This window comes from Bufo gargarizans, chromosome 8 (genome assembly GCF_014858855.1).
Source record: "Bufo gargarizans isolate SCDJY-AF-19 chromosome 8, ASM1485885v1, whole genome shotgun sequence".
Taxonomy (NCBI): domain Eukaryota; kingdom Metazoa; phylum Chordata; class Amphibia; order Anura; family Bufonidae; genus Bufo; species Bufo gargarizans.
This window is the reverse complement of record NC_058087.1, coordinates 183,724,203-183,740,311: the sequence shown is the minus strand read 5'-3', so window position 1 is coordinate 183,740,311 and position 16,109 is coordinate 183,724,203. Positions and strand designations below refer to the sequence as shown.

Below are 16,109 nucleotides of genomic sequence, written 5' to 3'. Positions count from 1 at the left end.
GAAATTCTGCACAAATTTCAGAGCGGACTTCTGTGCGTTTCCGTGCGGACATAACTTCTGACAACACTTCCTTCTTCCATTGTGGTTCAGCAGTGTCATGGGGACACTGGATAAAAAAATAGGACAGAACCAACAAAAAATTGAGTAAGGGCTCATGCACATGGCCGCAGTTTTGGTCCGCATCCAGATGTGGACCCATTCATCTCAATGGGGGCGCAAAAGATGCGAACAGCACGCAGTTTGCTGTCCGCATCCACATATTAGTTCCGCAGCCCCGCAAGAAGGATAGGACTTATCTACAAAAGTTCAAAAATAAATTGCGGCATAAATGGCGGGAAACGGCCGTGTGCATGAGCCTTTAACGGACATGCGGAACGGAACAACGGAAACGGACAGCACACATTGTGCTGTCCGATTTTTTCCAGGACCCATTGAAAATGAATGGGTCCAGATCTGGTCCTGATCTGTTCCTGAAAAAACGGAACAGATCAGGAAAGAAAAAACGGACGTGTGAATGGACCCTTACTGTGTGAATCCCTCCAGTTACTGATCTTGTACAGATTTTGAGTTCTTTTGTGCTGTTTTCTCCATTCATATACGGAATCAGATTCAAAATTCTTTTGGTTGCCCTTGGAAACAGTCAACAGTTTAGCTCCACCTCCTGTCAGACATGTGACCTAGCAGTATAGCTCTAACTGTATAACTCCTCTGAGCTCCCATAATGCACTGCTCACTGACACCAGGAAACCAGCTGAAATCCTGACTGTATCTTTGGATGTGAACGGAGAAGAAAAACTCAGAGTGGGTACAAAGTGCAAAGCAAAGTATTTATTGGAAAATGAAAGGGTTAACAGCACTAAATTCTCACTCATCCCCGTTCAGTTATTTCTTATGTCTTAATAGCCGACAAATACGTGATTTGGTCCCATTGTGATGTTTTTTTTTTCTCCTTCAGCTACCTCCCCCCGAGTCTCTTCGGAGCTGGAACAGGCACGACCACAGACGAGCGGAGAGGAGGAACTCCAGTTACAGCTGGCGCTCGCCATGAGCAGAGAGGTGGCAGAACAGGTGAGCCTGGACCTAGCACTACATGTCTCAGCATGCCTTTCACAGCTAAAGCTAGAGCTGTGAGTTCAGAGACATGGCGCCCTAAGTGAGGGGGTGGTGCCTGGCTGGAACTGGCCCCAATTTCCTACACCCCCGTAGCCCCCCCTCAATATTAACAAGCAGGAATTTTGGGGTGGGATAGTCCCATACAGTTACCCCCTACTTGCCTAGGGATGAGAAGGGTCTGGTGGAGTGCAGTGAACCAGCAGAGATCTGTGCACTGTATATGTACGCAGGAGGAGCGAATCCGACGAGGAGACGACTTACGACTTCAGATGGCGTTAGAGGAAAGCAAGAAGGACACTATCAAAGCCCCGAAAAAGAAACCGGTAAGACTGCCAGCAGCAGCGTCTCATGCCATTTTCTGCTTATTTGCCGACCACTCAAAAAACAGAATATGGATTTGTTCAGTGGTCGGTAGTCGGCTACTCAGACCCTAAAACCTTCAAACACCATTCAGCAATATATCAGTGCCTTATGGTATTATTATACAGTATATATTCTATCTGATTTTAATTTTACCAAACATTATACTGCACAATCTAGTCCATGAGGCAATATCGCAGCTGAGTCATGTCCCTTTTGCACACTATAGTGAGTGGCTTTGCTGAAGTTTATGAAAAATGAACAGAAAATACATTTTGTTTTTAACTCCTATTTATATCGACAGCAACCACAGACTTCATTGTTGGACCTCATGGATGCTTTGCCTTCAGGGGCCCCAACACCTCAGAAGTCAGAACCTTGGGCGGCAGTGTCAGCAACAGCATCAAGTAACCAGCAAGACCCCTGGGGGGGATCAGCCGCCCGCTCCACTGGCATAAATACCTGGCAGTCTTTTGGTATGTCCTTCAGGATTTTTTCTTCTTTTGTGTCTATATGACCTGGTTTTCTGCTGCTTGTGTAAGCAGAGTCCTGTGACAGGTCTACAGTACAATAGGCAAGACTACACCTACTATAATACTGCTCCTATGTACAAGGGTATAACTACTATAATACTGCCTCCTATGTACGAGAGTATAACTACTATAATACTGCCTCCTATGTACAAGAATATAACTACTATAATGCTGCTCCTATGTACAAGAATATAACTACTATAATACTGCCTCCTATGTACAAGAATATAACTACTATAATACTACCTCCTATGTACAAGAATATAACTACTATAATACTGCTCCTATGTACAAGAATATAACTACTATAATACTGCTCCTATGTACAAGAATATAACTACTATAATACTGCTCCTATGTACAAGAATATAACTACTATAATACTGCTCCTATGTACAAGAATATAACTACTATAATACTGCTCCTATGTACAAGAATATAACTACTATAATACTGCTTCTATGTACAAGAATATAACTACTATAATACTGCCTCCTATATACAAGAATATAACTACTATAATACTGCCTCCTATGTACAAGAATATAACTACTATAATACTGCCTCCTATATACAAGAATATAACTACTATAATACTGCTCCTATGTACAGGAATATAACTACTATAATACTGCTCCTATGTACAAGAATATAACTACTATAATACTGCCTCCTATATACAAGAATATAACTACTATAATACCACCTCCTATGTACAAGAATATAACTACTATAATACTGCTCCTATGTACAAGAATATAACTACTATAATACTGCCTCCTATGTACAAGAATATAACTACTATAATACTATGTACAAGAATATAACTACTATAATACTGCTCGTATGTACAAGAATATAACTACTATAATACTGCTCCTATGTACAATAATATAACTACTATAATACTGCCTCCTATGTACAAGAATATAACTACTATAATACTGCCTCCTATGTGCAAGAATATAACTACTATAATACTGCCTCCTATGTACAAGAATATAACTACTATAATACTGCTCCTATGTACAAGAATATAACTACTATAATACTGCTCCTATGTACAAGAATATAACTACTATAATACTGCCTCTTATGTACAAGAAAATAACTACTATAATACTGCTCCTATGTACAAGAATATAACTACTATAATACTGCTCCTATGTACAAGAATATAACTACTATAATACTGCTCCTATGTGCAAGAATATAACTACTATAATACTGCTCCTATGTGCAAGAATATAACTACTATAATACTGCTCCTATGTACAAGAATATAACTACTATAATACTGCTCCTATGTACAAGAATATAACTACTATAATACTGCTCCTATGTACAAGAATATAACTACTATAATACTGCTCCTATGTACAAGAATATAACTACTATAATACTGCTCCTGTGTACAAGAATATAACTACTATAATACTGCCTCCTATGTACAAGAATATAACTACTATAATACTGCCTCCTATGTACAAGAATATAACTACTATAATACTCCTCCTATGTACAAGAATATAACTACTATAATACTGCCTCCTATGTAGAAGAATATAACTACTATAACACTGCTCCTATGTACAAGAATATAACTACTATAATACTCCTCCTATGTACAAGAATATAACTACTATAATACTGCTCCTATGTACAAGAATATAACTACTATAATACTGCTCCTATGTACAAGAATATAACTACTATAATACTGCCTCCTATGTACAAGAATATAACTACTATAATACTGATGGATGTATAAAAGTGAAAGGATGTCACGGTTATTTGGAAGTTTGGAATTGTTGTCAGTAATCTGATGAGGATTTATAAAGACAGCGCCCTCTACTGGATCTTCTAATACTATATTTACCAACTGCAGAGTTTCCAGAATCCCCAGGGGAGGAGCGCGGCCGGTGCAGTGTAATGGGACAAGTTTGCTTATTGTTCTTGTAGCTTATTATGCTGCGGTTCGGCCACCTGCCCCCTTGGCAGATACACAGGAGCTCAGTGTGTTGGAGTCGGCCTGAGATGACATCATTCATTGGGAAAGTTTCTTGGCCATTCTGACACATTCCTCCATGTAAGGTCACAATGTTGCAGAAGGAACATCTCTTACTGGAATGTGAAGGAGGCCTCAGTCCGGAACACTAGTGTCTAAACACACGACTGACTCAGAGCCACATTGTATAGTGGAGAAATGAAAATTCCTGTAACCGGGCAGCACAGAAGGCCAGCGCGGGATGACTCCTGTCATATTGGATATTTCTTATATAAGATATTACTTATAACTTTATAGTTTTTTCATTTTTTAGCGGATTTATTTATTTTTTGAGGGCTGGATGTTTTCATAATGACCTGGTAAATGTATGACCACCGTACCCTTTTTCTGTAGCAGGTACAAAACCCTCCGTCAACAGCGATCCCTGGGGATCAAGTTCGGCTTCTGCACCACAGCCTCTTCCAAAAAAACAGGATCCCTGGGCACCTCCACAGGCGGCGGGCACGGCTAATTCCACAGCAGACCCCTGGGGACCTGCTCCAGGAGTTAAAACAAGTACAAGCACAGGTAGGAATGCTGGTAGAGCAGAGTAATGAATATGAAACCCCTCGAAAGACCCAGATAAATATACCATATTTTTTGGACTATAAGACCCCCATTAGGATTTGGAGTAAAATATTTTTCATCAGACCTCTGATCACACCCCAATCTTCATCAGACCTCTGATCACACCCCAATCTTCATCAGACCTCTGATCACACCCCAATCTTCATCAGACCTCAGATTATTATTATTATTAAACCGCCATTCATTCCATAGCGCTGTACATATGATAAGCGGTGCACATACATAATACAGACAATTGCACTAAGCATGAACAGGACGAGTTACAGACTGGTACAGGAGGAGAGGGCCTACAATCTACATGGTATGGGAGAAGGACACAGTAGGTGCGGGTGAAGCTGGTCATGGCGGTATAGAGGCAGCAGGGTCACTGGTTGTAGGCTTGTCTGAAGAGGTGGGTTTTCAGGTTTCTTTTGAAGGATTCCACTGTAGGTGAGAGTCTGATATGTTGGGGTAGCGAGTTCCAGAGAATGGGGGACACAGAGAATAGGTCACATTCTCTCCTCCAAAACTCGTATGGATCCCAGTGTCAGCTCTGTAAGGGTTTTCAGCCTAAAGAGTTTAAAACAAAGTTTAGTCTTGGATAACCGCGTTAACAGACCTGTGGCTGGATCCACAGTGGGGTTCCTCACCGCTGGATTCCGGGTGCATCGCTCTATGGCCACCACCTCAGGTCCCGGGTCTCTGGGAATGATCATTCTGTTGACGGGCGTCAAGTGACTGCAACGGTGAACTATCACCCATGTGGTATGTCACTGGGTGACGTGCCACAGGGGTGACAGGTGACCTCTGCAGCCAGTGATTGGCTGTAGTGGTCACGTGACACATGTTAACAGGATATTGATTCCCGGAGACACGAGACCTGTGGAGGCAGCCGTGGAGCGATGCAGCCAGAATCCAGGTAAGTATGAACTCCACCACAGGTCCATTTAAAAAAGTTTGGTCTTAGATCACCCCTTCAATGAGAGTGTTCCATTCCACTGAGAGCAAGCAGTGATCTTGAAAAATGTCAATAATTTCTTCATTGGCATTAAACCTGATAATCACCATTATTTTTCCAACAGGAGGTTCTTCTTTTGACCCCTTCAGCAATTTAAATGGGACGGCAAAAGATGATTTCTCAGAGTTTGACAGCCTGCGATCCTCCTCCAAAGTCTCAGGTAAATCCCGCTCAGCGAAAGGCCTCCATAATCCTTCACGGCCTGAACTACAACATTCTGAGCATTCGGGCAGTGGTTTTCAGTAGTGATTCAGTCTAGCACTATGGTCAGTCCTGTGAATAGTCCTGTGTACAGCAGCATGGAATGTCATACTGTACATAGTATTGTGGCCGGACCTCCTGTGCGAAGCACTGCAGTCAGTCCTTTACAAACTCCTTTATCAGTGCCCATCCATAGCTCTACAGTAAGCCCTGTGATCTGTCATTTGTCAGTCCTCCTGTGCACAGCCCTACAGTCAGTCCTGTGGATAGTCCTTTGTCAGTCCTCCTGTGCACAGCCCTAAAGCTAGCCCTGTGAATAGTTTTATCATCAGTCTAGCCTACCTGTGCACGGGCCTACAGTCAACCTGTGAATAGTCCTTTGTTAGTCCTGTGTACATTACTATGGTCAGTCCTCCTGTGCATAGGCCTACAGTCAGTCCTATGTACTGCACTATGGTCAGTCCTCCTGTGCACACCCCCACAGTCCTATGTACAGCACTATGGTCAGTCCTCCTGTGCACACCCCTACAGTCCTGTGTACAGCACTATGGTCAGTCCTCCTGTGCACACCCCACAGTCCTATGTACAGCACTATTGTCAGTCCACCTTTGCACAGCCCTACAGTCCTATGTACAGCACTATGGTCAGTCCTCCTCTGCACAGCCCTTCAATCCTATGTACAGCACTATGGTCAGTCCTCCTGTGCACAGCCCTACAGTCCTATGTACAGCACTATGGTCAGTCCTCCTGTGCACAAGTACTATGGTCAGTCCTCCTGTGCACAGCCCTACAGTCCTATGTACAGCACTATGGTCAGTCCTCCTGTGCACACCCCTACAGTCCTATGTATAGCACTATGATCAGTCCTCCTGTGCACACCCCCACAGTCCTATGTACAGCACTATTGTCAGTCCTCCTGTGCACAGCCCTACAGTCCTATGTACAGCACTATTGTCAGTCCTCCTGTGCACAGCCCTACAGTCCTATGTACAGCACTATTGTCAGTCCTCCTGTGCACAGCCCTACAGTCCTATGTACAGCACTATGGTCAGTCCTCCTGTGCACAGCCTTACAGTCCTATGTACAGCACTATTGTCAGTCCTCCTGTGCACAGCCCTACAGTCCTATGTACAGCACTATTGTCAGTCCTCCTGTGCACAGCCCTACAGTCCTATGTACAGCACTATTGTCAGTCCTCCTGTGCACAGCCCTACAGTCCTATGTACAGCACTATGGTCAGTCCTCCTGTGCACAGCCTTACAGTCCTGTGTACAGCTCTATGGTCAGTCCTCCTGTGCACACCCCCACAGTCCTATGTACAGCACTATGGTCAGTCCTCCTGTGCACACCCCCACAGTCCTATGTACAGCACTATGGTCAGTCCTCCTGTGCACACCCCCACAGTCCTATGTACAGCACTATGGTCAGTCCTCCTGTGCACACCCCCACAGTCCTATGTACAGCACTATGGTCAGTCCTCCTGTGCACACCCCTACAGTCCTGTGTACAGCACTATTGTCAGTCCTCCTGTGCACAGCCCTACAGTCCTATGTACAGCACTATGGTCAGTCCTTCTGGGCACAGCCCTACAGTCAGTCCTCTTGTGGTTAGGCCTATGGTCACTACTACTGTAAATAACTCTGCAGTCAGTGCTCCCATGCGTTGCCCTGCAGTCAGGCGTCTCATACACCTTAATCTGCCATCATACTCTGGTGCCATGCCTCGCCAGCAGCTGCAAGAACCGATGAATTCAGAAAGTGCGTCCTTCGTACAAGTTAAACACAACTTGCTTTGCATCCAGAACATTCCTCCGGCCACTGAGACTGCGCAGGAATCCTCTTCCTGGAAAGTGCATGGTGAAATATGAGGCCTCCCAGGTGCCTGGAGATCCGAACATCTGGCTTTCAATGTACGGCAGCGCTGGATGGAGCCCCGGGTCAGGGGTCACACATGTGCTGTGTAGTTTTGGGACATTGAGAAAGGAAAGAAAGAGGCCCGGTGTCTGAAGACAGAACATTTGTTATGTAACGCGCTGCAGCTGGAACTTGCTTCTTTATATAGATTGAGGGGGTGGTTGTGGTACTACAACTGCCGGAAGAAGAGGGCCCTTAGCATACGTTATTAATGTGAAAACCATTTTTTTATATGTCACTTCTCTGCTGAGACATGAGCACTTGAAGTCTCAGGCCCAAGACCTGAGGCTGCACTACTGAGACATTCTGACAATTTCTGTCAGATGCAGGGTTGTCATGGTGACCCTCCTTACAGTTTTTACGCTATCTCTTCCAGCCGACTCCTTATCGACTTTACCATCCTTGCGCAGCGGCACCACAAGTCCTGATCTCTTCGACTCGCAGACCAGCATTACCACCAGCATCGGCAAACAGACCATAGCTCGGAAAACCCCAGAGTCCTTCCTGGGACCCAACGCTGCCTTAGTGAACCTGGAAACGCTGGTCGCCATGCCTGCACAGCCTGCCCCCACATTTAACCCATTCTTGGCATCAGGTAGGAGTGAATTGGTATTCCGACTTTGCGTAGAGTTCTTCAGGTGTAGCAGAGCCGAATGTCTCACATTAGTCAGGGCTCGCTTGGCACGCCTCTTGGTGATGCTACCTTCATGCTATGATCCTGGCCTTTAATAGGACGCCATTTTAGTTCTGTTTGCTGCAGTCCTTCAAAGCCTTGATATATTGCATATGCCCATAGCAGGGATAGGGTTAAAGGGCCTGGGTTTCTGATACAGAGTTCCAAATCCCCTGCTTTCCTTCACATAACCAAAGTGTTAGGGTCCATTCACACGTCCATATGTGTTATGTGGATCCGCAAAACACGGACACCGGCAATGTGCGTGGCGCATTTTGCGGACCGCGCATCGCCGGCACCTCATAGAAAATGCCTTTTCTTGTCCGCAATTGCGGACAAGAATAGGACGTGTTCTATTTTTTGGCGGAACGGAAGTGCGGATCCGCAAATGCGGACAGCACATTCCAGCCCCAAAATTGCGGAACGAATCAATGGACCCTTAAAGGGCATCTGTCAGCAGTTTTGTACCTATGAAACTAGCTGACCTGTTACATGTGCACTTGGCAGCTGAAGGCATCTGTGTCGGTCCCATGTTCCTATGTGCCCGCATTGCTGAGTAAAATGATGTTTTAATATATGCAAATGAGCCTCTAGGAGCAACGGGGGTGTTGCCATTACACCTAGAGGCTCAGTTCTCTCTGCACTTTGATTGACAGGACCAGGTGTGATCACATTTACACTGTCTGGCGCTCTCAATAAAAGTGCAGAGGGTGAGGCAGTTGCAGAGCAGAGTCTTTAGGTGTAATGGTAACGCCCCCATTGCTCCTAGAGGCTCATTTGCATATATGAAAACATAATTTTTCTCAGCAATGCAGGCACATATGAATATGGGACCAACACAGATTTTTTCAGCTGCCAAGTGCACATGTAACAGGTCAGCCAGTGTCATAGGTACAAAACTGCTGACAGATGCCCTTTAAAAAAATAAATAAAATCTTGCTGCCACCACTAGGGGGAGCTTGATTTCTTGTTGAGATTGATGGAATATGTCTTCATTAAACTCCCTCTAGTGGTGACTTCAGGTACCCCAATTTTATCACGGACTTCCATGGCTATGCAGGGGATTTGGAGCACTGTATCAGATACATAGAAGCTGCAGCTTCTAGAAAGAAACACTAAGAAATATTGAATTAAGGTCCCAAAGAGTACAGAAGGCGCACTTTAAAATAAGTGTGGGTATAGACTGGGCTGATCATGGAGAACAGAAGGGAGATTTGACCCTGGGACTAACAAAGCCCTTCGTTTGTAGTGTCACCCATCTCTTCAGTCCTGAATAGCAAGTCAGTTCATTATTTCCTGGAGTGTCCTGTAGTCAGCCCCCCGCCCTCCCAGGAACGCCCATAGGCCTTGGAGAAGGCTCCCCCAGTTTCACTGGGACATTATAATTGGCCCTGGCACCCGGCCAGGGGCTCTTAATACAGGAGAAAGTTTCTTTCCTGTGTTTTTCCTGTCTGCCTGGAAATCGGAAATGACCTGTTTACATTAGGGATTCCTGAAATACCTCGTAAGCCGCCCACGCTCCCTCCAGCCAGAGCAGCATAAAGAGGCCTCTCACAAATCCAGGGCAGGCTCTCCTTGGACCCACAGGAACTCCCGAGGGGGTGACCCCGCATCTTTTTCTCATTTTTAGAACAAAGCTAATAGTTTCAAGTGTCGTTTTAATTCCGCAGATACATGGGGCCCACAGATCTCGTCCCTGTAAGGACACCCATTGGGGGTGCAGAGGTAGCACTTACACCCGAGCACCTCCTGGGTACCAGGCACTAAGCAGAGGGGGGAAATTTAATACATTTTGCACTGGAAATAGAAAGCCCATCCCTGGGTGTATGTGTACTATATACAGAATACATGTGGATGCAATCACTGCACCAAAACTGTTCCCTGACATAAATGTAAAAGAGACCTTTACATGTGCAGTGTCCCTTTAAACCATAGCAGAGGGGTCACCATTTTTCACTCTATGGCCATGGGAATATCTGAGCCTTAAAGGGGTTATTGCATGATTGATGTAAAAAATGAAAATCCGACATCATATAGTACATGACAATACCTTTTTAACAAAGCTAGAACCAGCCATGTACCTCACATGGATCCAGAGATCTTCCCATTTATTGCTCTGCTAGATTTGTCTTCAGCCTGGCAGCTCAGGGGCATGCCCTTTCTGCTGCAGCTCTCTCCCTGTAGCTGCCACAGCTTCTAACAGAACATACGGCTGGCGGAAGTTGAAGATTTAAACTGAGCGCACTCAGTAAGACGGACAAAAAAATAAGGAAAAGAACAAACAGCAGGTGGCGCTATACAGATACGTTTTATTGAATAGCTCAGTCTGTATACAAAATTTTAAATTCCATGCAATTACAAAAGTATTCAGATCCAGGTTCTGGTTTGTAAAATGTAGAATACCATTTGTATATGAATATGTATACGACGATTAAAGGAGTCCTAGTCAGGATGGAGTCCGACTCTACTGGTCATGTGCCACTGCTCAGCCAATCATCTAACAAGGAATCAACCCTATGTGATTGGCTTGGGGGACATTTTAATGTCTGGTGTGTTTGATGGTCAGGCCCATGAACATATTCTTTTTCGTTCTTTCAGGAACCTCTACGCAGGGATCTGCTCCAGTTGTCAACCCTTTCCAGGTCAACCAGCCACAAGCTCTCACCCTCAACCAGCTGCGTTCCAGCCCAATGATGGGAGTCAGTCCGTCCTTTAACACAGTGCCAGCCATGGCTTCAGAGGTCTCCGTACCGCCGCCATTACTGGGGATGTCCACGTTACCCGCCATACCACCAACGGGACTTGGGGTTAACATGAACATGGCAGCCACCTTGCCCCACCACAGCTCGGCCATCCCACCCTCCACAGCCCAAGCCATGAATGCCACCAATCCTTTCTTGCTATGAAGGTCGCAGGATATTGGCCATTGTGTACGGTAAAACACTACGCATCGCTAAACTGTCGTCGTCTTCTTCCGGCCCCCGAGGGTAACGTCTGGCGGTTCCGTCCTGCGGTGGGGTAGGGGTGATGTAGGCCTGAGGGGCAAAGCGTTCTATCACATCCGATTCAACATGGACACCAAAGCTGGACCTCGGCTTCCTGTCTGTCGCTTGTCACGTGGATCGTGGTCGTCTTTTTTTCCACCGAGACTCCGTCGCTCACACTGGGAAGGAGACAAAAAAAATACGGATTTGTAAAATTTGTTCCTTTAAGGAGACACTGGTTCGGACAGAGTAAAGTAAAACCGCCCCGACCAGCATTGAGTGCCTATGACATGTGGGGTCGTCACCCCAATGTCCTGTAGGTCTGAACGCGCCTATAATGGAGGATTCTGATAAAAGCTTGACTTATATGGAGTAGTTCCGGCCGCCATCTTGGAAGGAAATTATGTTAATGAAGCTTAATCAACCTACAAAAAAAGTTCAGCAACTTTCTAATATATTTTTATGTTAAAATTCCCTATCAATTTTTCAAGATCTCTGCTTGCTGTCAACGAGAACACTCCTGTTTGCATCAGAAAATCTGGACATAGTGAATACTTCCCCCAGCGGAGGGTTTGGTACAGTGGTATACAGTCTAGATCAGTGATGGCGAACCTATGGCACGGGCACCCGCACCCTGGAAAAAGTCTATGGTGTACCAATATGCCTTAGACTTTTGCTACCATTAAGCAGCGCAAGGGGTACTATGAACAGCACAGGCAGCGCACTGAATTAGGCGGCTATTATAGTGATGAAGTACATGGAAGATATAATTCATTCATATAGTTACATTGCCGTGTTGGCACTTTGCGATAAAAAAGTGGGTTTTGGGTTGCAGTTTGGGCACTCGGTCTCTAAAAGTTTCACCATCACTGGTCTAGATAATCCTCAGTGAGCTAAATAGGCTGATACACCTTTGACCTGCACTGATACATTGTAACAAACAGTCAGCACAGGAGAGAGACACGGCTTCCGATGGGTTTGTCTTGCAGTGTTCAGACTGACTGCAAAGCCTCTGCTATGTGGGGTTTCAGCACCTAGACGTAAGCTATCGTGTGTCCATTCACTGACAAAAAGCAGAGATCTTGAAAAGGCTGAGAACAAAATTATGCTTTATTTCCAGGAAATGTCAGTGCAGCCTATAGTAACTGAGGCGCAGCAAAACTCTTGGGGGTAGGTAACTGTGACAGACGCACCTATAGGTGGGCACTGAGGTATATATTTTTAATGGGACCGTGTGCCATTCTAGTCCCAAACTCGGCTGATGCCATGATAGCTGCACCCTTATTGTGATTGGCTGCATTCCTGACCGTCTCCGCATCTGACAAAATGGCCGCCTTTAGACTAATAACCTTTTGCCACTTTAATCCTCAGTCCCTACTGACTGGTGCACTGGTCCGTCCGGTGACCCCCACAGCAGGGGCTTATGTCTGACATCTAGTATGAGAAGACTAAATGGTGGTGTTGGCCACAGCAACCAGTAAGCTGTGCAGTCACATAAAATGGCGGCAGGTTGGTTGGCAGCCTGTAGCGCCCCTATGGCTTCCGCAGCGTCCTCCCCTCCCTATTCTGTTGTAGGCCTCGCTCACTAAACAACCTAACACTAAGAACATCCATCTTGCCCATATCAACCAATCAGAGCTCAGCTTTCATTTCTTAAACAGCTCTGGAAAAATGAAAGCTGAATTCTGATTGGTTGCTATGGGCAACAAGCAGATTTGCTGTTTTGATAAATGAGGCCTATATATAAGGGTTTCTTCACTCGTGTCCCTACGACAACACTTCCTGTCCCAGTCTTCTGGCAGAGCAGAAACATTAGGCCTCATGACATCCAGTCAGGCCTGTACTTTACCTTTCATGTAAAACTATTAGTTGCTGTGAGCCTCGTGTCCCTAGGATGATAGATTGAAGGGGCGGGAAGTGTTGTCATGGGGGCAGAGCTTGTAACTAACTTCACCTGAGTGCATTAGTAAGATACAGCGCCCCACCTGTCTCTGGGTTGTGTCTGGTATTGCAGCTCAGCTCTATTGAAGTCAATGAGGCTGAGCTGTAACACCACATAGACACTATGGACGAGTGAGGTACTGTTTTTGTTTTTTGTAGAAAGCGGCCATGTTTTCTGATTGTTAGCGACTTCCGCCATCAAATTAAACTGCGCCACTGCTCCTGACAGACAAGACTGGTGCTAAGGAGAAGAGGAGCAGTCGCCCCTAACAACCAATCAGATTGCAGCTTCTATTCTCCAACAGACCTCTAAAAAATGAAAGCTGGAATCTGATTGGTTGCTGTGGGTGACTACTTTGTTTCTTTGCCCTAGATTTCATAAATGCCCGCCATTGGTCTTTCTGATGTTACCTATGTCATCATTGACTAGAAATGTCTATATTTTTTATTCATATTAGAGCGTTTTTACAAAAAAAAAAAAAAAAACACCATTAATTGCCGCCCCGTTCCTTAGCTATATCTGGTGATAACCAATTTGGCCGCCTCAACAGCTTCCTTGGGTTTTAAAGGGTCTAGAAAAACCTGAGTAAAAAAAAAAACAATATGGCCGCCATGACAGCTTCCTCAGTTTGGTGACAACCATGGCAGCCATATTGTTTGTTACACAGCTTTCCCAGAGACAGATAGAACTAAGAAATGGTTCATAATCTGACAGATATGGACGACACAAGGATGGTTGTTTTTTTTGTGAGCGTGGGGATGCTCTATAAATCTAAGAAAACGGGGGCAAACATTTTGAGAGACACCCCTTTAATTAAAAAAATTTATAAAAATCAGATCATGTGACTGATCACCACAATCAGGCGTCATCATGACCAAAAAATGCCCCAAAATCTCCTCATGTAAATACGGGATATTCGCGTATCCCGTTTTTTGCCGCAAATTTTACGAAATTGCGGAAATCCATGGCGTTTTGCCGTGATTTAGAGAAAATCGCAGCAGAAAATGCAACATAACCGCAATTGTAGGGTAAGGCCGCACGGAGCGTAGCACCGCCCTTGCTGTTTTGCCGCAATATGCCATGATTTTTCAAGGCATATTCTGAAAACTGTGTCAATTTGCAGTAAAACCGCCATGATTTTTGGCCTCTGGCTCCACGTTATTCCGCAACAGAAAATACATTTTATGTTTTTAACCGTCTGTGTAATAAGGCGCCAACTCCATGGCGATAACATGAGGCACGATTTGATTATCCCTACCGGACATTTGTGGGCACATGACACGGCATGGAGAGATAACATTCTAGGCGCCCCCTGCAGGCTAATGTTTGTACTGACATCTACCGCAATCGGTCAGGGCAGAAATTCGCATGCACATTATCGCCATTGAGACAATTCATTTATACAACTGGACGCCGGAAATTTTAATTACTGTTACATTGTTTTTAATGCCGGTTCCACACAGCGAGATTTGCGCAACTTCTTTTTATTTTTTATTCTTAATTCTAAAAGACAGAATTTTGATTTCTTTTATATTCAGTCTCATTTTTGGTTAAAAAAGAAAATCATGGCTGTTGCGGCGCTCTGTGAAGTCGGGGGAGAGGGGGGGGGGTGTTGCATTGTGAAGCAGGTAATGGCGGAGACATTGTCACATGTTCTGTGTACCGGTCGGCTCTGCTAAGTCTAAGTTATTTTTTCTTTTGTATTTAATCCCTTCACTTAAAGTCCTATTTTTACGACAAGATGGACTCCGAGACTTTTCTATGAACGCTGACGCAAAATCCGAACATGACTGCACCTATCATGGACTCTGCAGCAGCGAATGAGAGTTGTAATCCCGTCCAAGAGAACACCGATGACCTCCCTGGTCTTTTTGTCGTTTGCACACGGACACTGCAGATCTCCACCCATTTATATACAGAAGGAGCAGGGCCGAGTGTGTCATTTGCTTCTAAAGGGGTTTTTCCTGGATTCAAATATCGATGACCTATTCTCTGGATAAGTCATCAATATGACATTGGTGGGGGTCCGTCTCCTGGCACTCCCCCCCCATATCAGTTGTTTAAAGGGTGGAAGAGCGCTGTGGCCTCTTCATTGTACACCGAGAACAGCGCCGTCCATTGTACAGTGGCCGTGCTTGGTATTGCAGATTACGTGAATGGAACTGAGTTGTCATGTGATCAATGGACATGATGTCACAGATCAAGGACGAGTCTGTGGCGCCATGGCAACCTTCCAACAGCTGATTTGGGGAGGGGGGGGGGGTGCTAGGAGTTGGACGCCAACATTCGAATATTGATGACCTAAGGCTCGGTTAGTCCTGGAAAAACCCCTTTAAGGATTCATGTAAATGACAAACTCAGCCCTGCTACATCTATGTATATCATATATATACTAGAATCTGGACTATTGGAATCGTTCATATGTAAACTGGCCACGTTCCTTGAAGTGAGCTCGCCCGTGGCCCCATTTCCATGGACTACGCACTTGTAAAGGACTCCGGTGGTGAAGGTGTTACCACGTCCCACTAATCCAGCATAGGGCTACTTGCAGGACAGATTAGTGGGATTTCCAGACTAATGTGTTCCGGATTAAGGCTAGGTCTACACGACGACATTTGTCGCGCTACAAAAAGTTGCGCGACAGATAGGGCGCAACAGTTGTCGCGCAACATTTTGTTGCATCAATGGCGCGCGACAATTTTTATAATGGCAGTCTATGGTGTCGCACTGCAACATGCGACATGTTGCGACTGCGACG

The 16,109-nt window shown here is 45.1% G+C and overlaps 1 protein-coding gene across 4 annotated transcripts in view; it reads left to right on the top strand.

Moving 5' to 3' along the window:
- The window catches only part of EPN2 (epsin 2), a 50,703-nt gene extending 35,612 nt beyond the window's left edge, over positions 1–15,091 (top strand). For all 4 annotated transcript variants that reach the window (XM_044304662.1, XM_044304663.1, XM_044304660.1 and 1 more), the window contains 7 exons: positions 956–1,068; positions 1,344–1,436; positions 1,778–1,949; positions 4,408–4,581; positions 5,703–5,798; positions 8,129–8,347; positions 11,024–15,091. In XM_044304662.1, the coding sequence (XP_044160597.1) occupies positions 956–1,068; positions 1,344–1,436; positions 1,778–1,949; positions 4,408–4,581; positions 5,703–5,798; positions 8,129–8,347; positions 11,024–11,331 (1,175 nt within the window). In that variant the 3' untranslated portion in view covers positions 11,332–15,091. The remainder of the gene's footprint in view (positions 1–955; positions 1,069–1,343; positions 1,437–1,777; positions 1,950–4,407; positions 4,582–5,702; positions 5,799–8,128; positions 8,348–11,023) is intronic.
- The last annotated feature ends 1,018 nt before the right edge of the window (positions 15,092–16,109 follow it).